The 27,335-nt window shown below is 37.9% G+C and overlaps 2 protein-coding genes across 3 annotated transcripts in view; both read left to right on the top strand.

Annotated features, from left to right (window-relative positions):
* LOC139979874 (transient-receptor-potential-like protein) overlaps positions 1-15,340 on the top strand; it is a 32,389-nt gene extending 17,049 nt beyond the window's left edge. The window contains exons 2-9 of the mRNA XM_071991056.1: positions 1,263-2,108; positions 5,705-5,868; positions 6,254-6,590; positions 7,678-8,143; positions 8,640-8,835; positions 9,266-9,484; positions 11,751-11,917; positions 12,710-15,340. Coding sequence (XP_071847157.1) covers positions 1,277-2,108; positions 5,705-5,868; positions 6,254-6,590; positions 7,678-8,143; positions 8,640-8,835; positions 9,266-9,484; positions 11,751-11,917; positions 12,710-13,283 — 2,955 coding nt within the window. The 5' untranslated portion in view covers positions 1,263-1,276 and the 3' untranslated portion in view covers positions 13,284-15,340. The remainder of the gene's footprint in view (positions 1-1,262; positions 2,109-5,704; positions 5,869-6,253; positions 6,591-7,677; positions 8,144-8,639; positions 8,836-9,265; positions 9,485-11,750; positions 11,918-12,709) is intronic.
* A 2,988-nt stretch (positions 15,341-18,328) lies between these two features.
* Positions 18,329-27,335, top strand: part of LOC139979508 (E3 ubiquitin-protein ligase SH3RF1-like) — a 37,442-nt gene continuing 28,435 nt past the window's right edge. For both annotated transcript variants that reach the window (XM_071990380.1, XM_071990379.1), the window contains exons 1-2: positions 18,329-18,550; positions 19,961-20,357. In XM_071990380.1, coding sequence (XP_071846481.1) covers positions 20,055-20,357 — 303 coding nt within the window. In that variant the 5' untranslated portion in view covers positions 18,329-18,550; positions 19,961-20,054. The remainder of the gene's footprint in view (positions 18,551-19,960; positions 20,358-27,335) is intronic.

The raw sequence follows: 27,335 nt of genomic DNA, 5'->3' as shown, positions 1-27,335 counted from the left end.
TACCCTTTATAACTCTTATTGTATTATCTTATTTGCGTATACACATCACTCCATCAACGCCCAAGAAGTGTATTGTAATTAATTTCATGTAACTGTGTTGAGCGCCTTTGAACAACTTTTGTTGATTTTGGCGCTATATAAATGTTTTCTGATTGATTGATTGAACGCCCCCCCCCCCCCCTCCCTCAAGGAAAATATGCATACTAGCACTGCAATATCCAATGTGCAAATTGGGAAACAAGGAACAAGTTTTCTTTTGAGACAAAATGAGGTGAAATCATGCTAGTTGCTAAAGGAATCTTCCGAATTAGAGTTTATTCTTGTTAATATCTAAACAATTTTTTCCCATTCGAAATAGCTTTGAGTTTGACCTACAGAAATTCATTAAAGGTCAGGGGCGTAGCCAGGATTTGCAAAGTTGTATGCACGACTATCTGAGCGGAGCGCCACCATCGGTTGGCGCGGAGCGTACAAGAAAATTTTTGGTTTTACAAACCCCTCAGATGGCCGGAAACGGCCCTTCCCGAGTGTTCATTCTGGTTCCCTGGCCTCTTGCTAACTTGAGACACCTCAATTTTTATGTAGAAAAAGGGCACATTTTTAACCTGAGGAAAAGTGGGGGGCACGTGCCCCCTGTGCCGCCCCGGTTCCGCCGCCCTTGGCTGAGCCCCATTCGACACTATAACACGTACAGTCATTTACTTTGTTAATACAGTGAAAGGAAAATAGCTTTTACGTAGAACTTAAATCGATTCTTACTAAAGCTGTTAATGTGCTTATTTTTTATTCTTCTATTTTTATGTTGTTTATTGTAAGCAAGCTATATTTTAAATATAGTTCCTGTTCTCTGGAGCATCCTTAAGCTACGGAAGCGCTATATGTATTTGTTAGTTTCTTTTTTGGCATCTGCAAGCACATACAATCTAGCAGTTGCACATGCATGAGCGCGCGTTGATTTGTAGATGCACAGTCCTGAGCGATTATGAACAACAGATTAAGAAATCGACAACACTACATTAAACAAAAAGTACAGTTTCCTTTTCTGCATTAACTCTCGGTTGGCCTTCGTTTCTCACTTTGATTATCTAGATCTGAATACCGTCTTTTGGCTTGCTTGCTAAACTGGTCCATGACTGAGTATATAATCCTCTGACAATTACCTATAGACTACGCACACTGATCAGTAAAAAAAGAACTATTAAAACATGTTGCTGAGTAGCCGTTTATTATTGTTTCTATTTATCATTTTCTCTTTCTTTTAGCCTACAAAATAAATATGGATCCATCAACGACAGGCCGTACCGATAAGATACCGACCGTGAGCGGTATCACAACACTGCATTCCCCACTGCAGTTTGGAAAAGGGGACTTGGCGCCATCTTTAATATCTGGCATCAGTAGTATACCAATGCAGTTGTTCAGTGAAGGTAATAAGCTCACTTCCAAAGAAAGACATTTTCTTGAAGCGGCAGAAAAAGGAAATAAAGCCAGCGTTGAGAGATGTCTGAAGCCTCCCGACGCGGTGAATGTTAATGTCACCAACCTGTTGGGAAGGAGCGCTTTACAAATGGCAGTAGACAACGAAAATATCGAAATCGTGGAACTGCTACTTGCACAAGAAGGTATTGATATAGGGGATGCGTTCCTTCAAGCTATTCGTGAAGGTGTGTATAGAATGGTTGAGATGATGGTGAATCATCCAAGCATTTCGCGCCAAATGTTAGGAGATGGGTGGTCGTCCTCCTATAGGTCGAAGAGAAAGGAGAGCTCTGACTATTCACGTGACATTTCGCCTGTGATCCTCGCTGCTCACTGTAATCAGTTTGAGATCCTGCAACTGTTGCTAACCAGGGGTGCAACCATATATAAACCACACTCCGTGGTCTGTGTTTGTCTAACCTGCTCCGAAAAGCAAAAAGAGGATAGTCTGCGGTACTCACTGGATAGGATCAACTGTTTTCGTGCTCTGGCAAGTCCGGCTTGGATATCCCTCACTAGCAACGACCCGATTCTGTCTGCCTTTAAACTCAGCTGGGAGTTACACATGTTATCTATCAAAGAAAACGAATTTAAGGATATATTTCAAACCTTAGAAGCTCAAACAAAATGTAAGTATATCCGTTAAAAAATAATGAAAACACCAAGACTATACATGATCAAACTATTTTTTTTAAATGATTTGATCGCAATGAATATATCTTTGAAGGCTGAATATATAGCCCCAACTCAAAATAATTTAAGGAAAATATCACATTGCGATGCGGTGATTATGGTCTTGGCGTTTTGCTCAGGGAATCTGAAACCCTTGACTCAACGGAGTTCTCATTTTGCCGTATACTGCTCCCAATCGGCGTCACGTGTATAGTCTAACATTGCCTTAGTTTAACCAATTTTCACATGCCACATACATACACCCCAACTTCAATTCGGAAATGGCATGAGTCTATAAAAACAAAAGCTGCGCTATGCAAGTTATCTCTTTCCGGCACTTTCCTTGCTCGAATATAGTGATATCGGCAAAGCAACAACATTTCCTGACTTGCACTAAATATCCCAACTAAGCTGTCCGAGGAAGTTTGACATCTTTACGTTGGCCATTTTTATCATATGCAGGCGTAGCGGTTAACTTAAGGTGACGCATTGGGTTAGTTTCTTACTAGCGGCATCTTCAATGCTCCATGTATGTTTTCTGTTAAAGTTAAATAGCACGATATATATAAACAGTCTGATGAATTGTCTAATTCCATTGAACTCCCCCTACCCCCCCCCCCCACCCATTCTCCGTCACCCGCATTTAACGTTCTAAATTAATTCCTTTCGCCGGATGTGATGTCGGTAACTGGATTAAGAAATCACCCAGTTTCTGAATTATACCATTATAATGGCTCACTGCAGCGCGCAAATGTATGCATGCATATACACCATTAAAACAGTTTGCTTAGGTTTTTTCTTGAATAATGTTAATTTGAAGATGCCCTGAATTACAATAAAAAAAATATGGCAAAGTGATTGCTAACCAAGGTTATCCCCCCAAAAATGAAGAAATCTCGATGTTTTACACGATAATTAACATCGAATTTCTCCCCAAGTTATATTGATTTTTTTATCTATACAGTGATGTCACATTGCAAAGTATATAATATTCTTCTTCCTTTGAGTATATATGTGCATGTGTATGTACCTATATATAGGTGTGTGAATTTTTTTTACCTTCTATTTGTCACATCATGAATTATCACCTTTTTCTGCTTTTCTCTTAACACTATATTTTGATCCTTGTCACCAAGCAACGAAGAGCACATTCTGTTTAATTCATATATATTTGGTGTAATTTAAACATGCACAATTTCTGAAGCATATAAAGACCCGTCTTTGAGGAAAAGAGAGGAAAAGGAAGAACTATTGGCTAAAATATGCATCGAGAGTGCAGCACAGACAAGCAAACCAACTCACATGAATATATTACAATTGAATAAAGATAAGACCATATATATATATATATATATATATATATATATATATATATATATATATATATATATATATATATATATATATATATATATATATATATATATATATATATATATATATATATATATATATATATATATATATATAAAGTGCACCGTAAACTGAAAATTCTACCTGTTTTCTCGTAGTGAAAGAAATCTTCTAGGGGTTTAATTGGTTGCCCACCAAAATTGCCACAACCCCCCCCCCCCCAAAAAAAAAATGAATGAAAAATATATATATGAATTAATAATCATTTTTCGCATCCTAGGGTCAAACCAATTCCTTATAGCAATTTTTATTGCGAAAACACAAATTTGGTAATTTTTTCGTAAGCATCTGGCAACACCAGATTGAGTGATGTTACATTGAACATAGGGTTACAATCAAACAACCTTACCTGTAGTTATGAACGAGGTTTTGAAATGGAGGTGTCATCTTTCTGTGTGGATTTTGTTATTCTCTCTTTGATGTATCCGTTATTGATGTGTTTTCAGCTAAAGTATTAATTGCCCTGACGAGTGATGATTCACTTACATCAAGATTTTACAAAGCTATGAAAGAGACTTTACCAAACAATGTTGAAGTAAACAAGACAAATACGAAGAATAAAAAAAAAACTTTTTAATCAGTTAGACAATATGTCAGTATCATTTTCAGTCTACTTTAAACGTACTTGAATGAAATTCTAACACATGTATGGCGATATTGAGGTTGTAACTTTAAGTTATTCTGACACGGTTTAATCATAAATAAGTGCTTTTATCCCTTAATCTATCTAAAAGATTTTGATGGGATAATGACACATCTGGCTGCCCGTAATTGACGAGTTATCAAGTATCTACTTTATTTGCAAAATTTTGAAATTTTGTTTCTATTTTGTTAGACAAAAGTATTGGATAATTAATCAAGAAAAGCATAAGAAATATCAAGCTACATCTATCTTGGGAAAAAATAAAGAATATGGACTTTTATCATTTTGTTTTACCATTAACAAGACATAAATTGTTGATAATGAGTGGGATGAGTATATAATGAATCGAGACTTGTCGAAAAGCTGAATTCATCGCATTTATGAATAATTTAATGGTTCTCTGCATGCATATTTGTATAGACATATTCAATATACGTGTGTGTTTTTTCATACAAACTGTTTAAATCCATGTCTGGTGACGAGTTATTTTAGCCCAGTTCTGATATGGAAGCTCATTGGACGGTGGCTCAGTGGTGAGATTCACGATCGATCCCACCTTGCGTAAGGGCGGGCTTTCTCAAACAGATTATCTGATTAGCAATATATACTCGGATCATCTATGTACAAAGATATTAATACAACTTCGTTTTGAATGGAAAACATTGAGGAACAGTGAAGGTTTCTGTTGTAAAAATTTTTGACTTTATTAACGTAAGTTTACTTACATTCATGAAATCTCGGATATGATGTGGATGGGGGAAGGGGCGGGACCTGGTACAAAATTACTTATGACATTCGCCAAATGCACTGAAATCTATGTCAATAAAAAGAACATGAGTAATCGTTTATAGGTCCTGTAAAAATGAAATCACTCACTTGAGAGAGCTGGTGAAGTTATTTCTATTGGACTTTAATAATAATAATAATAATATATTCATTTATATAGCGCAACTCTATGCAAATGCATTTCTATGCGCTTTACAATCACAATATTACCCCAGTCAACGATAACATGTCAAACATAGAGACAATCCCTCCACATGGCAGCAGCTAAACAGCGCCCAGCTGGCAGTTTTATCTCACAGGTCCCCATTTATACACCTGGGTGAAGAGAGGCAATGGAGATAAAGTGCCTTGTCCAAGGTGCACAACGCAATGATCTGGCCAGGACTCGAACCTGCAATCCTTAGATCACAAATCCACTGCCTTAACCACTAGAGTTCCTGTATAGAGAATAGTATAAAGGAACTCTATTAACCACTTGACCACAACGCCCTCTTTACTATAAAGTGTTTTTATTTTTGGATTTGTCAGTTTTCGTATTCTCCGTGTCATTGATGTTTGTTTGTTCCTTTTTTTTATTTCTTTATAGCTATCCATAGTGATCCTGTCAGTGATCCTTCAATTAGGGATTATATTTAACACCTAACCTGAATTGCAAACAAAAATTCCCCTCAAGGCTTTATGCTTTTATTATACTGTTAATTTTCATTTTAGTGTACGCCGTAGAATTATTGGAGCAGTGCAGAACCACAGAGGAAGTGATCGCCGTACTAAACAAAGAATCGGAGGAAGATGACCAATGTTATAGTGACAGAGTTGAGGAAGGTCAGATCGGACTTACCAGATTTAAACTGGCATTAAAATATGACCAGAAACAGGTACTATAATCTATCCAAAAATAGCAAATACCGAACACGTTATATACCCAGTATAGGACCAGCTGTATGCCCCTATAGCCTCTAGTATACAACCACGTAAATGAAGCTCTCAGTTTAGTAACCAAAGTTCTGTCTGGATGTGTGTATATGATATAGGTATGAAAATATTTGGAGATTATATTCCTGTTCCTCTTCCGGTTCTTATTCTGGAATAGATCTCATTTATCCCTTTGTTTATACTCCTTTTAATACTTATACTAATACTCGGGAATAAATTTTCTTGTCGTATATATATCCTATTACTAAAAAAAACATAAATGATAGACAGGGAGCAAAACTGAAACTGAAATTTGTTAAAGAAATTGATTTTCCTCTCTCTCCGCAGTTTGCTGCTCATCCACATGCCCAGCAACTACTTGCCTCCATTTGGTACGATGGGTTTCCAGGGTGGCGGCGACGCCATCTTGTAAATAAAGTTTTCATCTGTTTCGGACTTAGCTCTTTACTCCCGTTCATGGCAATTTACTACCTAATCTTTCCTCGAAGTAAAGTAGGGCAACTAATGCGGTCACCTTTTATGAAATTCATGAACCACAGCGCCTCTTTCGTTTTCTTTCTACTCCTTCTCGTGTACGCCTCCACTACTAGTATTCCATGTGTCGAAGATAAACGAGGACGTGGCTTAAACTGGGTAGAGGCTGTCATCATGATTTTCGCGTTTGGTAGGTATTTTTGTGTACACCTTAATTCGTTAATTCCAGAGTCACGTGAAGCGATTGCTTTAATCTGTATATAGTAGCGTGTAATTCCGAGTTTTCCACCCACGAGATGACAGCGATAAGTATCACCATCAAACATACGCAAGAAAATGTGATATATTTAATGGCATTTTACTATAAGTTACAATGTGGATTTTGATGCGTACTCCCAAGGGCGGCGGAAGCACTTTCAATCTGGGGGGGGGGGGGGCACCAACGTCGAAGGGCACTTAGCAGAAATTCGATTGGACTGATGCAGCCTGATATTTAGTACCCTTTATAACTCTTATTGTATTATCTTAGTTGCGTGTACACATCACTCCATCAACGCCACCACCCCCCCCCCCCCTCAAGGAAACAATGCATATTAGCACTGCAATATCTAATGTGCAAATTGGGAAACAAGGAAAAAGACAAAATTAGGTGAAATCATTATAAAGTCCAAGTTCCTGTACACGCGATCGATACATGCATGAAAGCAAATGAAATATGTGAAAATACTGAAAGAAAAATAATTTTCTATGTGTTTTTCAATGGTTAAACTGATATTATTATGATCATTATTATTGTAACGACTTTGCCAATAATTCTAACCAATTTGGAAGGGTTATAACACGGCAAATGATTGTATGTTATTGGCATGCGATGTAATAACCAACGCATGCCTATATGATATGCACATTAACATGTTGAACGCGCGCGTAGCGCGCGAAAAAGTTTGATAATATTTTTCGGTCAAGTCGTTACAGCCCCCCCCCCCCCCAAATCAAATTGGGCTCCTACGCCTGTGGTAGTAAACATTTAAAAATTCCCGAAATATTTCATTCGACGTGGGTTTCGCTTTGTTAACTCTTTTTTATTTAGAAATTTTTTGGCAGAAAAAGGGCACATTTTTAACCTGAGGAAAAGTGGGGGGGGGGGCACGTGCCCCCTGTGCCCCCCCCGGTTCCGCCGCCCTTGCGTACTCCCCACCTCTTATCAAGCCACTCTCCTTTATTTATCTTCTTCTGGATTTGCAATCGTCTGACATTTTTCTTCTTCTTCTTCTTAGGTATGATTTGGGCGGAATGTAAGCAGCTATGGGAAGAAGGTCTGAAGGCATACATACGTCAGTGGTGGAACTGGTTAGATTTTATTATGCTGTCGATGTATCTCTGTACGTTCAGTCTAAGGTTCGCTACAATGATAATGATTAATGGGGACAACTATGACCCAGATATAAGCCGTGAAAACTGGCCCAAGGATGATCCCACTCTACTCGCCGAAGGCATATTTTCAATCGCTAATGTCTTCAGTTTCGCTCGGATAATCTTCTTATTCCAGGCTAATCCATACCTCGGTCCCCTACAGATATCCCTGGGTTGTATGTTAATCGACATATGCAAATTCCTTCTGATCTTCTTTTTGGTTCTGCTATCATTCGCGTGTGGAATGAATAAACTCTATTCTAACTGTGAGCCACGGGACGGCGATGCAACCTGCGGTGCAGTTGAATCCGAGTACAAAGAATTCTCCGGGTAAGTGAGTTGTGTCAAACCTTATGCCTGGCTAAAACGTGTGTATGGTATCCAGTTTAATCCAGTGATACTACCACTGCTCTCCCCTCCCCCCACCCTTCTCCCTCCCATCCACCTGCCACCGACCGCTACCGACCGACCGACATGGAGCTATTCCGTAATAGCCCCATAGCTTAACCAACCTTATAACATTATCGGCCATATATGTCCATACGTTAATTTTGTTCATTTTATTTAACATGTGCCTCTTATCATTTGAAACTGTTTCCAGTGTTTTTGTATATAGCGTGTGAGTTTATACACTTTCTGGATTTGTCTTGGAAAACGGTGTTGCCATAAAATAGAATGGTTTGGTCTCTCGAAATTTTATCAAGGAAAGAAACCGTTTTAGGGAGAAAAACAGTTGCGCTTGTTACTAGTTTTTTATTTACCATTAAAAAAATTAACATTTTTTTAATATTAATTACCATTTATTTACCGTTTTCTGTTATGACAGACTAGGACGAGCTCTTCTTACTCTTGTCTGGGCTCTCTTCGGTTTGATCGGTAAAGATGTTATTCTTATCCAGAATGACGACTCGTCCTTGGAGATATTTGGAGAACTTCTTTTCCTTTCGTATCAACTCGTCGCCATCGTAGTCTTACTCAATATGCTGATCGCTATGATGAGTAGTTCGTTCCAAAACATCGAGGTGAGCTTTTCCTCTATTAGCGAGTTGAGAGTGTATTTGTTGATCTAGGAAACAGAAGGGGATCAAAATCATTAAGAAGGCACACGAGGGGTTGGGGTGGAGTGGTTGGAGTGGAGGGGTTGGGGTGGAGGGGTTGGGGTGGAGGGGTTGGGGTGGAGGGGTTGGGGTGGAGGGGTTGGGGTGGAGGGGTTGGGGTGGAGGGATTAGCCAGGGCACAGAGAGTTCCTCCCCTGGCCGATTTCCATAAACTCGTGTAATAAGCATCCCCATCGGTTACCACTCTCCCATCGGTATCCACCCCACCCCCCCCCCACACCCCCATCTCGGCCAACCGTGGTTTCACGCCAATTGTAATGATGCCGGGTCGTTCGGTTTAGATCCTCTAAAATGATTTAATTTCATGAAAAACATATTTTATTCTCTCTCTCAGAACCATGCAGATGTGGAATGGAAGTTTGCCCGGTCAAAACTTTGGATGAGTTATTTCGACGAGGGAAGTACTCTACCGCCCCCATTTAATCTGATCATCAGCCCAAAATCTGTCTACTATTGTTATCAATATTTGAAGCGGGCGCTCTGTTCTGGAATGCTAACCTCCCGTCGAATGTCTAAGATGTCCAAAAAGGATTCACTTAACGGTAATTTAAAAGTAAGTATCAACCCACCCCCTCCCCACCCCTACTTTCTCGGGGTAAGAATAGAGTACGGATGGGGTAGGGGAAGAGGTAAGGTAGGTCACGATTGGATAGAGATTGAGTCAGGGTTGGAAACGGAGTATAGGATTTAACGGATGTATCCATCACTCGTTTTCCGTGAGATATTACAATACTGCTGTGTACCCTTTTAATAATGCTTTTAACGTGAGCACGGCCAAAGGTCAAACAACCCTTAAAACAGCGCGCGCATCACAGACCTTTTCCACTCTGCTCATTTTCCTACCCTGCCCCTTTAATTAACACGGATCTTCGAATCTAGCGATACATGTTAACGCGACTGAATTTGTTATCACATGTGAAATATGTAAATCAAACGTGCCACTGATGGATCAGACGTGAATGAAAAATTAATGAACAATATAAACAGAGCCTATCAATACGTTACTGAAAAATATATTCTATCACGTTTGATCTAATCTTTTGTAAGATCTGATCCGGATCTGACCCTGGTATAACTCGGATCAACTGTAGCGCTATAGGCATGAATTTAAACTCTTTGTCAATGTGATTCCCTTAATGGCTTTAGTTGGACTCGATCTGTTTTTTATTTGATATTTTATTTTAAATGGAGCTAAGGCCTCTATCTCAGTCATAATTTTATTTTTTATATTTTTGACTGAGATAAAATCAAATGGAAATACAATATTAAAAATTCAATATGCTTGAATGCACGGTCTCAACGAACGTTATACTTGGGATTTTTTCTCACAATAGCAATTCTGCTCAGTTAGTCATGCAACTCATTCACTCACTACTCAATAATCTCTACAAGATGGGTTTTTTTCTTCCCGAAACCGATATAAGCGAAATGAAAGAATGGATCGGAGAAGAGCATGATCAATTCCGCGTTTAGTTAATTACTTCTGTATCATCGGCGTGTTGACAGATTCTGCAAGTTTTCTTCATCTAATAGCAAACGAAACTAACAAAAGAACTTGCAGTAGCAAAAACAGTGAAATTTGATATATGCGGCCTTCATTTATGGAATATTACTCAGGAAAAAAAAATATGATTGAAATTGGGACAGGTGCTTTATTCAAAAATTTGTGTTAATATCACGCAGTCAAATATTCTCATCAAGACTTATATGAAGATATATTATCGCATGAAAAGATCAGCAAAGTGCATTTAACATCACGAAAATGGGTATAAACCTTAATTCGCGTGTTTTGAATGAATATATCAATATATGTTACGGGATTAATTACTTTCCAGTGATGATTCTGTCAAACGGTGTCATGGAGATTTAGTGAAGAAAACAGGGAACGAAGGAACTCCAGTAAAGATCAAGCTTATAACATTTGAAAGGCCAGATATAGATATTATATAATTTTCAATAAAATATTGAATTAGAGGTTGATGAAAATAAGTTTCACGGAATATAAAATACAGATGTTTATTAGTAAAAGGGCATTGGAATTAAACCTAATTTGTTTGCGATTATTCCCGTATTTGATATTGTGTTTTATCATTTCAGTTACCTGGAAATGATATTATTATTAAAAAAAAATCCAGTTCGGGTCGAGAATGGCTTTATTATTCAAAGTGTTATAGGGATGGAAATGGACGAAAAGTCGGTTTGGTATACACAAAGGTTTAGTGTTGCAAGATTTTGTGACAATCAAGCTTCATAAACTTCTCAGTTGCATGAGTACAAAACTCAAACCCTAATTTATTATCTGCTACATCCTCGGACCTGTCGATATATAGGCATAATTAGGTGATCAGACTTCCATGAAAAGAGGCAAAGTTAGGCTGTTTACAGGTCCATATTGCGTTTATCTGGAATTTTTAGCATTCCATTGACGAAAAATGTTCATACTTTTTGCTAAATTTGGTAACATTCGAGACGTTTTTCGTGCAAAATATGTTTGGTACATGTTTGGAGTTGCGTAAGGATCATAATTAAATGGTATGCATGCAGGCGTCACTTTGGGGTGATACTTAGACACAATATGTTCCTTTTATGTAGATGTCAAGCGTGCCCCAGATATCTCTTTAGTTAAATAGCGTCCTCTATTTTTAAACCCGCGTGGACTCTGCCGTCCTCTATAGTTTCTTGTACATATGTTGTGCAGGATTTGAAGCTATTATAGATTTGATGCCGAGTTCTAGTGCTAAATAGAGTATATCACATTGGTATTGTTTGTTTGTTTGTTTTTTTTGTTTGTTTTTTTGTTTGTTTTTGTTTTTTTGCAGGGTGGAGACGGCAGCCCTCCGACACCTGTTGCGCCAGAGTTACGGTACCAGGACGTGATGAAACGATTGGTCAGTCGATATATTCACAGATACAAGGCCAAACAGAAAGCGGACGGAGTGAACGAAGATGATTTGAATGAGATCAAACAGGATATATCTAGCTTAAGGTCTGTTCTGCTCACCTTTTCCCAGGCCCCACGCCGAAGGGGCGGGTGGGGATGTGGTGGGGCCGAGAGCATAGCCATCGGTCATTTAGAAATCAAAATTTTTCACGAGGGCGTGGTGCGAATACAGGTCGCTATTTCAACAACACTGTCACCGCCTTCATAAAATAATATATATGTAAACTTTACTGCTGCCCTCCCCATCCACCCGCCCTCTCCCGCAATTTATCATCCCCTGCAGGCGGCAGATACAATGCTTAACAGAAGGCCGACGGAGTAAATCTAAGACTTAAATGGTGTATTCTGCTTTGGCTTATATTTTATAACTTTGTATTCCTCTGTCATGAGTCATGTAATATATAAATATATATATATATACATATTTGTATATTTAACCCTCGTTATAACTTAGCTAAGAGGTCAGTGTACTTAAAAAAGAAGTGCTTCCTCATCACTAGCGAAACATGTTGAGCCGTGTCATTCGCAACAACAAAAAATTAATGTTTTGCTTTATTTGCAAACCTCTATATCTATTTTCATCATTCCTGGTAGTTGACACTTATATACCTGCTGATAACGACAAAAAAGCGCCTGGCAATTTAGTTTCTTCTGTTACTGGAAATAACAAAACAATGCAGCGAACAAGAATAATTATTCACGTCTTCCTCGTAATGTGAAAGGAAATTTATTAGTGGAGCTATAATGAGCTATATTAATATATTTGAAATTGATTCGTTGTTCGTCACATCATTATTATTATTGTTCTTACATTTATCCATATAATTTCATTTGCAGATACGAACTACGAGAAGACAGAAAGCGAGAAGAGGCCAGAGGCAAATTTCAATTCGACGACATCAAGAAAGAGTTAGTGAAGGCTTTCAAGGAGAAACAGAAAGATGATAACGTCAGAAGTGGTGCTGATACAAGTAGAGGGCGGGCTACGAACAAGAAGTTAATCACCTCATCCCATTCTACCGGAGATGGTAACAGCTACCGTGGGCAATTCACTGAAGGATCTAGTCCCATTGGTGGCTCAAATCACGTGACCAAGAGAGACTTGGAAAATGTTAAGTGGGACATAGTTAGCACCTTGAAAGATGAAATAAGAAACAGTTTCCATGAGAGCTCCTCCCAGCACTCTAACGTAGACCCATCGAGATTACCTAACGTATCACCTCCGCCGCCTACACCTCCTCCCAGACCGAACTATTTCCGACCAATTGACGGTAACCAGGATGTGGATATTCACGGGATACGGCAACATGCTAGTACTATGGGAATCAGATACCACATATCGCCCTCAATGAGAGCTGGCTCTGATGAGCAGGGTGGTACTGCAACTGGACACTCGCTTACGAGGCTTTGAAGGTCAATCTAAACGAAAACTGCGCTTTTGGTAAAAAAAAAAGAAGATAAATTGACTAAACAAGAAACTCTCAAAATTTTGTAAGACGTTTTTCACCATAATTTCTTTGACTTAATGTTTTACACATGCTAACAGGAATAATTAAAGGCATTGAAGACTCGCCCCAAACCGCGTGCCGCGCTCTGAAAAAGTTAACTTTCCGTTTCTTGCAAGTGAAGTTTTCTTCTTGTCGCTACAAAATGCAGACAATATCTTGACCTGAGATGTCCATCGCCGCTAGGTACACTGTGTTGTGGGTACTGACCATAGCTGTATGTATTGACTGTACACTAGTGTCTAATTACCGACGGTAGCAAGCTGTGTGTGTATTTTCTGGGATCGATGGTGGTGTCTAGCCCTTCTGTTACACCTCATTCGAAACTAGGTCAGATTACCGGCATGAGACGATTCTTTGTGCGCGAGTCTCCACACCCTTTAAGCCCCCAAATTGTGTCAGGGAAACTGGAATGATTTAATCAAATCAATCGTTTTTTTTTCTTTCGTTATATATTTTGAAGATCTACAGTGTTCTAAATTCCATACAATTCGCTCTCATATTGATGTTTCGTAGCATGCATTGGCTTTTTTTTTTGAGGGTCCTGTGATGAAACTGTCCAAGTAATCTCTAGCAATCAGGAACTTCAATAACACAAAACGTTGCCGCACTTTTTTGTTTGTTTTATGCAACCCAAGTTGAAACTAATACATTTTCCCGCCAAAATGATAAAAACATGGTAAGGTTAAGGTTAAGGTGGAAACACTTGGTAAAGCGCACATTACTGTAAAAACACTCAATGGCGCTGAACAACAAAACAATTATAAAAACGATTTCTTAAATAAATGAGTCTTTAAAGCAGCTTTAAAAGTTCTGATGGTCTTCGAATTTCTTGTGTCGACGGGGAGAGCGTTCCAAAGTCTAGGGCCAGTGACGCTGAAAGAGCGGCCTGCGAAACATTTGCGGCGTGTGAAAGGAACCTTGAGAAGAATGCCCTTTGACGAGCGTGTTGAACGACCAGGTGTCTTAATTTCCAGCAACTCGGACAGATAAGCTGGTGCTGAATTATGTATACACTTATAAACGAGGAGGAGGATCTTGTACTCAGCGCGGACATTAACGGGGAGGATGTGCAGCTCCTTCAATGCTGCGGAGGCACTATCATATTTTGATCTGCCGAGAATAATTTTAGCCGTGTAATTTTGGATCCTTTGTAGGGGATGAAGTGTGGAGGCCGGGAGGTTGATAAAAAGACCATTGCAATAGTCCATATGAGAGAAAATCGTGGCATTTGCAATTTTGAGACATGTCGACTTGTCCAAATATTTCCGGATCTTCTTCAGATTAAACATGGCGAGGGCTGATGCACGAGCTTTCATGGAAATATGATGTTTGAGATTGAGGGTTTCATCCAAGTAAACACCTAGTAGCTTCACACTATGGGTACGACGGACAGGAGTGTCCCCAATGGATAAAACGTCTGTATTGCACTTTGGTAGTTGGTGATTGCTTCCGAAAACGATAAACTCCGATTTTTCATCATTCATCTTAAGACGGTTAAATTGCATCCAGAGTTTCACATTTTCTAGAGTTGATGGTAATGATGTTACAATAGCTCTCTGATTACAATTGAATGATGGTACATCTCTAGGATCTAACTGGTAAAAACCAAAGTTTTTTCATCCACGTTTTCAAACAAGTGGGGATGTTGTTCACCATGCATGAGCTAAAATCTATATTGCGCTAACACTTCAGTTGGTATGCCTGAAAATGAAGTCAGTTTGTTCGAAGTTTTGTCCTTCAAAATGTTTACTATTTCGATAAATAGGTGTAAACATTTTGTAAAAAAATCATAACAAGAAATTAATAATGAAAGATATTGAATATCCATCAGCACCCAAATGATCTTTTAAAAGGACTCTAAGATGTAAAACCAGTCATATATATGATAATCGATTCAATATTTTACACAGAAATGAAAATGCGGTACGCTATATATTGTTTATTTATTGTTTATATATATATATGTTTATATATATATATATATATATATATATATATATATATATATATATATATATATATATATATATATATAGGTAAATGATTATGATTTTTCTATTTCAGATGTTCGATATGCTTTTGTTTGCTTTGTACTAAAGGCCAAAGCATACACATACGACGTACACCAAGCTGGTTTTTTATATAACGTGTGTTTTTGTTTTCATACCTTTTTTCTTTTTTCTTCTGTCTGTTTGTTTGTTTTTATACACAGAAATTGTTTATGCAAGATATAGGCACTAACATCTTGGGGATATAAGATATAAGAATCTTTATTGGCTATAAAAGGAATTGGAGTTCACTCCATCTCAGTATAACATACATAAAACAGACAAAAATACATCAAAACATAAGATTTATAATATATACATTTCTTAAAATTAAGACAATAAAAATCCATGTACTGGCATATAGTAAAAAAAACCTTTTTCCTACAAAACTCGTTGGCAAGACTAAGAATGGCCCTTGGCAAGAACGAACGTCTGTATCTTTCTGTCCGGCATCTGATGACAATTGGCCTGCCAGTTCGACTGCTATACTCAACCTGATTTCCTAGAGGATGTTCCGACGACGTAATACACATATATGCTTACACTGCTTTGGCTTTATTTTTTTTATTCCTGATGAAGGTATTTGGGGTGAAAGAAGGGATATAGCAGAACTCATGTTATGAGTATACGAACGTATAATGCCCAATTGACGTCGGGGCAATGCCGCTGCATGGATGCGCGTCTTTATGTCATTTGCAGTGGCACTGAGGGCCTAGCCCCAAGAGTGCCATAACCCCCCCCCCTTCCGCCCTCACCATCCCCCTCCCCCTCACCTCCTCCATAAATACTTTATGAAACTTCCCAAACTGGTTACTTTATATATATATATATATATATATATATATACATATAATATACACGTATATATATATATATATATATATATATATATAATATACTATACTATAAAATACGGTAATATATGTATGTATTAAAGAGGTTTTTTTTTTCTTTTCTATATTTCCCTTTATATGTAGCAATTATCATAACGTACTCATGCAGCTGGTTGTAAGAATACTTTTCACTCATTTCCTGTATATGCACAACGAAACTGATAAATCTTTCATATGTATATCATCTTCACAACTATACTAATTTCACTTCATTTAAACTGATATTAACGACATTTTTTGCCATAAAATAAGATACATATACGAGTTCTTGTAATGTGAAATTGTGGAGCAATACATTAAAGTTGTAAACACAAATGACATACTTGTGAATATCTTTTACGGCTCGTTTTGTGGTTTCAGTTGCAAGGGGACAAAAGGTTGTTATTAGATGCCTTAGGTAAACGTTTGTTTATGCGTTAATTACTTGTTATATAAATTAAGACAAGCATAACTCATCTTACACGCTAAGATATTTACTAAATGCATCCACATAAGCAAACACGTAAGCTTTCTAATTTAAACAAATAACAGTACATGTAATTCATCCATGTGTGACATATAGGCTATGTATAGGCTTTGCATCATGTAAACATCTCCAGATGGAGAATTTCTCATATGATAACATATTTGAAGTTAATATACGCAGACGCGAGTGACAACGTATTAAATGTATCATACGTATTAAATGTATCATATGCCGTGTAATTGCCCCATTGATTTACACACTAAATCCTCCAACTACCGGTGATCCCTAAGTCATTGTAGAAGATCTTACTGGCTAAGTCCTACCACACTTTACTGGATAGGCTGACACACTGACCATTCATGAGACCTTCAATTTCATAAAAATGTTGATTCTAACTATGAGAATCTACAACCAGAGCCGTAGAGAGTGACGCTTTGCTCTCTACTATTTCGGGGACGACATTTTTGCTGCACCTTACGCAACTCCCCGCAATAGAGAGATATAAGCTTGCCTTTTATTACTATACTCATTTTCACCAGATACGTGTCGATTAACCAATGTAAATTATGGCTTGTTCTCGAAGAGCGCCACCATTTCTGTATTTCGACAGCAGTGTTCTGACATAAGTCACGTTTCCAAGTTTGGGTTATTATTCCTGCATATTTTAGGGATAATATGAAAGCTCCAAATAGTTGTCCGGGTCATGGTCAAATAATGTCCCGAAAGATTAGGTACACACCGCAATTTTTTTTTTTAAAGAAACCATGAATCATTTCTGTTTGACGTTGTTGACATTGTAGCGCGGAAGCAACTTAACTTACAAACATAAAGATAAATCGATACCAGCTGCTTTGTTTGAGAAAATGTATTCTGCTCTTCTTATAATGAAAACTTTGTCAAGGTCTGATAACATAACATTCAAATTAAGATTATTTGCATATCAAAGTAAAGCATTACCAAATATGTGATGGCGCTACATCATTACTCCACAAATATCATTGACAAACCTTACAGAACTGCTCCAGAAACGAGTGTATTCAAGGGTGTACGAGAACGAATAGTATGTTACGTTTGTTTTGCGTCAGGTCAGGATAAGGTAGGGGGGGGGGGTGCGGACGAGTATATCCAGAATAAGTATTGTCCCCATCTATACTTCAGTGAGAAAGTGTTCACTCATTGTCAAACTTTTTACATTTTTGGTAATTCTACTCCTCAGAGAATAACCTCAGTTCCTACCAGAAGCAAATGTTTTTAAGATTAATGTAAGGGTTGAATTTCTTGGATATTTTAGAGTGTTCGTACATGCACTGAACTGAACTGCACTAAACTAAACTGTACTAAACTGCACTAAACTGAACTCAACTGAACTCAACAGAACTCTACTGAACTCAACTCAACTCATGTTACAAACCAAGAATTTATACCCCCCTATTCATGCCGTTTTTTTTTCGATTCCAAGAAAACGATAGCATATTAAGATTTTGGGTTTCTGGTCAGGGCTTTAGAGGCCAACGATACCTCGCACATATACGTGTTGTACATGCGTCTGTACATTACATAGTAATAGTGTTACGAAAGTAGAGCATGCAATCTGCCTACCTACGTCCGGAACCATAGCGAGCAGAGCAAGTCAGACACACAATTAGTATGAGCGTAAGGGACCACAGTACGCAACCAACTACTGTAATTATTGACAGTATTTGAGCAAGTAAATCGTTGAATGGTCCTGGAACGCATCAAATTTTGCCCACTAAAGCGTTTGTGTGAGTATCGTTATGATCAACTTTCATGAGAAAGGCTAGGTGATAAATGACAACGGGTTTGACCAAAGTTGTTAATTTAGGCCAACGTTAGGCTATTTACAAGTAGGATGGTGACTTCGAAGTTCGCCCACTTAAGACTTAAAACACCCCAAAACTAAATCTTCTGGTATAAATCACCAGAAAATATACTTCATATGGTGGGAGAATTGTGTTTTAGTACGATACACGGCCAAACTTTCTTTCCTGCAAACTGTTTTCACGTTGTTTTCCAAGAAAATTCTTCGTGATTGTGGAACTGGTATTTCTTGCTAGAGTATTGCGAATTTCGGCCACGCAACCTACAGTGTGGCGCTGGTAAAAATTGGTGGCGCTGTTGCTTTTTCAGTAATTATAACAGACTTCATAGATCTTTCGTCATTTTATTGACAAATATGTAAGTAATTTCTTGCACACGGTCATTTTGGAGAGAAAATAACTGTAGCTTCGTAATTTTTCGTGAAATTGGCTGTTGCTATAGGTTGTCATGGTGAAATCGTGTGTTTCTTAAGGGTGGCCGATTTTCGCAGTATGGCGAACTTCGCAATACTGACTATATTACATGTATGGTAATTACAACCAACGTTGTCGTTAGACCATGGCATGTTATTGACGATTTTGTAGCAGTAGCCGGCGAATTACGTCTGACAATAAGAAGAAAATAAATCAACCTTATACAAGTAGTAGTGTAGGCCTTTGCCGTACTAGCAACATATTGTTGATAAGCATGGTTAGACCCACCAGTGCACACACCCACCCATGTAGTGGTAAAAATAAGATAAGAAGTGGGATTACTCAAGTCGAAGTAAGGCTAGGACTCCTACCTCACCCAGTTGAGGCCCAGCTGTATAAAGTTAGTAGACAATTTAAGTCAGGGTATTGTGCCTACGAAGAGCATGTCTTGGTTCAATTTTGTTTTTGGATGACCAGTGTTGCCATATTTACCTAGGCCTTAGAATGAAATAAATGTCCCTTTGAAAGAGGCACTGAACATTTCGAATTATCAATGGTGAGTGTTTGTTAACAAATAACATCTGGTTGAGCTTTGCGTCTGAAAGATTTAACCCCCAAAAAGGACTCCCTCAGACATTGAAATATAATTTTCCTAGCCGTTGAGAAGTATTATTGGTACATATATCAGCGGGCAATACCAGACAGGTTTAACTATGAAGAAATTTAAAATAGGTTGCCCAGTGTAGTTAAGCTCAGCCTTATGGTGGGACTTGTATTTGGCAGATCAAAATATGGATAGTTACTAAGCTTACTTAATTTATTTAGTGATTTATTTTACAGAATATTTCTTAGAACTTTGGCATAGCTCAACACTAATGTGGCTTGTCAGTCATTGATACATTCCTTTTCTTTTATATACAGGAGGATAATTTAATTTACTGAATCTGTAGCTTTTGAAATATACATCTCTGGGATACCGCAAGGAGCAGGCCTCACGGTGGTGGGGCAGGTTACCATGGAGTCGATCTTTGACATTTTGGAGTGCTCTGTCTGTCTAGAGAGATTAGATGCAACCAGTCGGATTCTTCCTTGTCAGCACACATTCTGCGTTAGATGCCTTTCAACAATCTTGAAGACCAACAACGACCTGAGATGCCCAGAGTGTCGGGAACCGGTTCCTATAACGGACGTCAAAGAACTTCCCACCAATATCCTCTTAGTAAGGATACTAGATGGTTTGGTGAAACCACCGGGAACTCCAAGTACCTCCGAAGAACCCACGACCCCATCATCAGCTGGTGTGAAAAACTCTTCCAATGTAAGTCATTTAGAAAATATCTATAACAAATTAAAAGCAGATATTATTTTGCTTTCATCCGTCCATGATTCGTTCAATAATTTTTTTGGCATATGTGTCCAGTTTCATGGCAAGTCGGGGGGGGGGGAGAGGGGGATTGGGAGGGGAAGAGGAAGGGTACTCAAAAATGGAGAAAGGTAGGCTTTAGCATTTTAAAGCTCAATATTATTTAGGTCAATGATACCATTGTGGGAAAATGTTCACTCCTTCCTCCCAAATACCCAAAGTGGTGATAAAGTCTCATGAAGCAAACAAGCTGTTACCTGATGTTATGCCAAACATGGGCAGAGATTCAAATAAATTTAAAGCTGATTGTAACCACATGACAGATATAGTTGCCTGTCAATTGTTAATTTTAAAATGATTGATAATGCCCCTGGTATCTCTGTTACCCATATCTCCATCCTTGATAAGTGTTTTTACTGTAGTGCTTTTGCGTAGTGGGGTAAGTAGGGGGGAGGGGGTGGGAGTGAAGAAATGAGGACCTTATTATCACAGCAAGAATACCTGACACCTCCACCCCTGCTTCCACTCACCATCCTCATACCCTTATAAAGTCTAGACATTTCATTCTTTCTCTTAACTTCTTTGTTCCTCACTGTTCAGTGATTTTATAATTTTCTTGTAACTTCAACATTGTATATATGACGATGCATCAAAACTTGAGGACGGACAGTTTATTTGGATGTAGCCGACATCGAACATTAAATCAGTTCTCAATACACAGGAAACATTCTTTCATGTCTCACCTTTAAACTTCTGGTTGGGAATATTTTATTACTTTTTTCTCTAGTTTTCCTTGCGAAAACTTCTAAATAGCTTTTACTCAGTGTGGGGTCCCCTGTGTTTGAAGGAGATCATCAATAACAGCTGCTTTTAAGCTCCTTCAAACATTATTTTAGTATTTTACCAATAAAGAGCTGTAAATTTGTAGAGATTTCTGGGATAGAAATATATTTTAAATAATTGTTTTAGTGGTATCATATTTTTATTTGTTTTTGTTTTTGTGCCAAATTTGAGATATAAAGTCGTTTAGACAGTCAATTTTCCCTTTAGCCGAGGACCAACTGTTATTCTGTGAATCTGTGTAACTACTTCTCTCCATCAGTGATGGTAAATTTTTGGCTTTGAAAACTTTGCAGTTTACAGCTTTGTGAGATTCATCACATTGAACCCCCGACTAAATATATATATGCAAACATTGACTAAATGTGAAAACAGAAATTTTCCAAATTGTGATTTTGTGTTTATTGTTTAATGTGCAAGCTTCATCCAATGAGTACTAAAGTTCTGCTAAAAGTATTCATCTGAGTGAATGAACTAGAAAATTGAGGGATCATCCCACCGTTCTTAATCCCTGCCAGCTTTCTTACATACATGTATTCTTTGAAGGGGTGTGATGAAGAGATTAAGTAGAAGGTAATGTTTGAGTGTTTGACTACAGAAAGGCTTTGAATCTTAATCACACGGTAGCAGGAGAGGGAACATGGAAGTGTGAATGTTGAACATACAGTAACACGAACATGACAATGTTGATATATCTGTTTAAGTTAGGAGAGCCTGTAGCAGCTAAGTAAATAAAAGTGATTGTATAGTCAATCTGGCCCCGAAACCCCCAAACTTTAACGTGGAAATGTTATGAAGAGTCTCCTTTTGTGTACCTAAATACTTGTTTCCAGACACGTTAGCTTTAATACATGTATGTACTGTGATATGTTATACTAAATTTATCTGACGGTAACCGCACATTCAGTTTATCATTGAGTTTTTCATTAAGTCAACTCAATTCATTACTTTTGGTATATTATGAGGAGGGTGGATAAAATTACATGGTTCGTACAGGGTTCGGAGAGGTACGGTACTTTTGCCAATTTAGAAAACATTTGCATTCCTAAATAGATTGATGAGTGTAATCATGTAATTAATCATGAATAATGATATTTGACCGACCACCAGATTCAGTTTACATACGGTACATTGCTAGTGCAATGTCTTTTTCATGTACAGTATGTATGCAAATGCTACATACAGTAATTCTGCATACTGTATGTGTGAGACAGCACTTTATACATACAGTAGCAAGCTCTTCTTTAAAGATGCTTAGTGTTTCATCTTTGACTTATCAAAGCTAAATGGCAGCTGTCTTTATCATTTGGGATTCATTAGGGTAACATTTAATAGAATATAGTGCAGGCCTAATGCCATAGGAATACTTTTCAAGGAAGTCAAGCACGAGATAAAGCCTTTGCACGAAAAACCAAATAACTTTACTGGTTCACTCTCCTCCCCAGTCCCCCCAACCCCCCCCCCCCTTACATCGAGACTGTAACCGTATGATCCTGACTATGTTACCTCAAATGTGTACATATCTGAGTTTCTTGGAAAGGGATCGTACTTAACATTAGGATCTTATGCCAAAGGGATATATAGGCTAGTTTGATCTGTGTACATTCAAGTAGTACTTCTAAGTTTAAGATTGCCCAGCTGATGTCCATCTGTACCTGTCCACTCTGTGTAAATACACAAACGAGCTTAAAATTTAATCAACCAAGCAACAATAAGATAAGAAAATCACCGAACAACAATAAAAAAACTTAAAAGGTATTAGCAGTGTTTACAATTGAGCCTTAAATTGTGAGCTGTGGTTGTACAGTACTAATAGAAGCACCCATAGCATGCAGTGGTGGTTTCCTATTGAATTGGACATAAAAGAAATTTGCTTTGACAGGTAGGAATGGCAGACGAGATAATAACAATTGTTAGTTAACTGTTCTGAGTTTCAAAATCAAAACAGTGGGCTGAGCTTCTAAGTTCTTCTTCATTCTTTTCTAGCCGCACCTCCCCTTGTGTAGCAAACAATGTGGCACCTGTGGTCCTATGCAAACACAACCATTGTGCAAGTATGACTGTTAAAGTATGCAGGTTTTACCAGACTCATTGGAGCAGGGTAGTGATATGAATCGGAATCGGTACAATCTGGCAAAGTAGCGGTCTCCGCTCTATAAAGCCCAGAGACTTCAAGGAATAGTCCATTCAATACGTCCTTCCACACCTCCGGTATTATAAAACACAAATGAGGCGTTCTCTAGTTTTCAAAAATCATAATTTGTTCCAAATTTTTTACTTAGAAGCTCAGAAAAGTTTCGATTTATGTGAATAGCGACAAGTTGTAATCTGCAGAGTTATGTATATGAGAGTGAATTATACGTGATCACTGATCAGTTAGTTTTAGGTACAACTGAATAGGTCTGGTTAATGTTGTTGAAAACCGAACATGGAAGATTTAACAGCTAGAGCTGCTTAAAGTAGCCTTCCGTTTTGAGCTTGCATTTTGACCATTCTCTCAAAAAGGTAAACACTGGTGACTTCTTTTACAAGTCATCTTGGGAAAGCTTGGGTCAGTAGTCAGTACAGAGTTCTAACTATTGTTGTTGAAGAACCTTATTTCTGCCAGCACTTTTTGACTATAGGACCATATCCAAACTTGGAACAAAAGTGGTGTTATGGTTGACAGCTCTACCCTTTAAAGGTTTGTTTAGATTTGAAGGGATCCCATGCTGTAACTCTCCAAGAATTTTCACTTTCTGTCAATGACAGGTGTTTTTTGTCCTGCTAGGGAGGACTGTAGGGGTTGTTGTGAATTTCTACACATTGGATGGTTTTATATTGCTGTGTCTTATATGGGAACTAACTACACAATGGGTTTGTATGACTAGACAGCACAGACCTTGAAACATGTATCTTCACAATAGATCGGCCTCTGACAAACCCTACAGATATCACTGATGCTGAAAGGATTCTCTCGCTAGGTTGATTTTGGGTCTATTCAAAATGCACAGTTCTAAGTGCTGTCTCCTAAAGGTTTTCCATTAAGGAAAAGATTTAAAACTTTGGGAGCCTTTTGAAAAAAAAAAACTCAACCCGAATTACTCTTTTTTTCCCCTCTAAGGATAACTGTAACCAAGTACTTCCCTGCACAATTGTATTGTAATGGGATTTTAATTCCAAGGTTTGTGTTGTGTGTTGTACCATTTTCCAAAAGTTGTAAAATCTGGCTAAAGTATAACATGGCCAGAGGAAATTTGTTGCGTGTCAAATTTGTGCATGGGTTTGATGCTTAGATGGAACTTTACAAAATACATTGGAAAGAGTATGGAGGAATGAGTGAGGCAGTATCACTTTTTATGTTTAACCAAACGTTTGACACTCGATTTAAAGTTAATGTAGATCATTTTATTTTGAGCAGTGATATGCCCAGGAATTTGGAAGATGTGGGGAGGGGCATGGAGGGGGGAAGGAAGGGAGGGAGGCGAGGGGAGGGGAGAGACATACATGTGCAAAAATTTCCCAAAATTCCTGACTGATTAAGATAGGGGCAGGAATTCTACATTGATGGGGGGTTGAAGGCAGATCAAAAATTTTGGGTTGCTGTGGGGTTGTTGAGGGGCATGGTCCCCCTGGTTAGGGGTACCTATTGTATTGTGCATGCCATTGATTTTTGCTCACCAATGCTTTTATACACTATACAGTATGCTCATGCTACTGTACCTCCATTACACAGCAGAACTGACAGAGAAAGTTGATCCAGAAATTTCATATAGCTTGTATTCAGTACTGTTCTTATCTATTGGATTTATCATTTATGTTATTCTCCTTTGCTTACATGTCTCCATGCAACTATTGCACTCTGAATATGCAATTTTTTGAAAATCATTTCAAAGTACTGTGTAATTGGTATGCCTTGCTAACCCTGCTGAAATATTGTTTGTACCCTTGTATTCTTAACATTGATTTAAAAAATACTACCACTATTATCAATCCCTGGTGGAAGTGCCAGCACCTCAGATATGGTGGCAGGGTAATGGGTATAGGGGGAGGGGGGAAGGGGAACAGTCAGGGAAAACATATATAGTAGTTTGGAAATAACACAAAGTTCCCAAGTTGCAGATTCTGTTGAAGTTTATGTTTTACTCCCTATCCTACCCCCTACCCCCCCCTCCATCACCACCACCTTCAACCAAGAAAATATAATTTAAAGCTAACTATTGATCGTAAAATTCTTTACCTTGTCATGCATTGCCTCAAGACAGTCAGATTATTACATTTGATTCATTCTTTAAGCACTTGAAACTGTTCTCATAAATATTTTGGGTAAATTTTATTTGTTAATAATTTGACATACTCTAGGAGTCTGATACTCTTTGTAATCACGCTCCAGGGAGGACGGCCTAGCTATCAAGTGTGATTTTATTATAAGAATTTTAACAGCAAGACCTCCGGGTGCCATTGAAGGGCCTGTTTGGGCAGAGACTAACTACTCCTGTGGGCCATTTTACAAGCATATCGATCAAGTAACACCTCATTAACTAACCATCAATTGCATCCCATTGGACCCCATATATTCACACCTGATACTGTACTTTACTAAATACACATTTTTGACATGTTTGCAATTTCCTGCAGACTATTTGTTGTTTTGAAGATCTATCTACTGACATGTTCAAAACATTTTGCGCCTGATTTAAACATTGTCAGCACAAAATTTTTGTTGTCCGTTAGAGCCGGTACAGTCGTTACCTAGGGCAACTGGTTGCATTTCTTTAAAAAAGTCTGATACAGTATATACTAACAACCAACTGAGTACTTTCAAGCAGATACACCTGTTTCTGTATTCATTTAATTTAAGAATGCTTGTCCAGCCGCATGATTGTGTTTCTCACCCAGGTCTGGGTGGCTTTAAAATGTTAACTGCTCAGCCATCATTTCGATGTTTTTATTCCTATAGATTTACAGTTAACCTTCATGATCATGTGTAGCAATGGCTTTACAATACTTCTACCCTTCATTATGTTAGGCTATACTGCCTATACTAATAACCCATGTTCAGTATTGAAGTGGTTTCTTAAGTCATCTAAATCCACCTGATTAACAGACAATATAAACAGGCAAACATTATTCCTTACTTTATTTAGTCCTGGTCTTAATATTACATTAGAGAGAGTGCTTAGGATGGTTTTAATATTACATTGGATAATTACACAAGTGCTTAGGATGGTTTTAATATTACATTGGATAAATATAGAGTGGACGGTATTAATATTACATTGGATAGTTACACAAGTGCTTAGGATGGTTTTAATATTACATTGGATACTTATAGAGTGCTTAGGACGGTTTTAATATTACATTAGATACTCGTAGCGTGCTTGCAGATCTATGTGATTTTTGCTGAAATCCTGACCATCTTCTGTAAATGACTTCACAAAATTCAAATTCAAAAGTTTTAGCGGGATGAAAAACCGTGTATAAATACTTCTTCGGATTGGTGGACCTGAGTAAGGGAAATTTTGTGGGTTCGGGAACTGAAAATAGAGTAACGGAGACGCAGGAATAAAACGTTATAACATTTTTGTAAGCATGGTAGATCAGGGTAAATCTGTGTAGATGAGACAAGTAAGTATCATTATTCGTAAATAACCAAACCCGTAAGGTTTTACCTTTACAGGGTCCCTACTCCCTAGTATCTATCAAAAGCTGGGGTTGGCCGTTGTCGAGCATATGAAGTAAAAGGATACACTGTAGATAGTGTGTAGCTATGTGGCTTTAGTTGTACATGTATGTCTACAGCCTTTACTATAGAGATCCCTATAAGCCTAAAACGTGTGATTTATAAAACACTACACAATTACGGGAGATTAGGTTTGATCGGGGATATTTTATTGTTATTATATAAGATACACTTGAGCAATGTTTACACATCAAAAGCGGAATTTTTTTTTAATTGTGTTGACAAGAAATAAGGCATATATACATTATTTGGCATATTTTGGACGGAAATAATCTGGGAAATTGTCACTTATTGAGATACATCCACAAAGTACAAAATACCAATAAAGACAAAGAAACACCACTTATTTTATACATAATTCTTATCTTCAT

This window comes from Apostichopus japonicus, chromosome 14 (genome assembly GCF_037975245.1).
Source record: "Apostichopus japonicus isolate 1M-3 chromosome 14, ASM3797524v1, whole genome shotgun sequence".
In the NCBI taxonomy this organism is placed as follows: domain Eukaryota; kingdom Metazoa; phylum Echinodermata; class Holothuroidea; order Aspidochirotida; family Stichopodidae; genus Apostichopus; species Apostichopus japonicus.
Note: the sequence above shows the minus strand (reverse complement) of the source record. Positions and strands in the feature narration are given on the sequence as shown.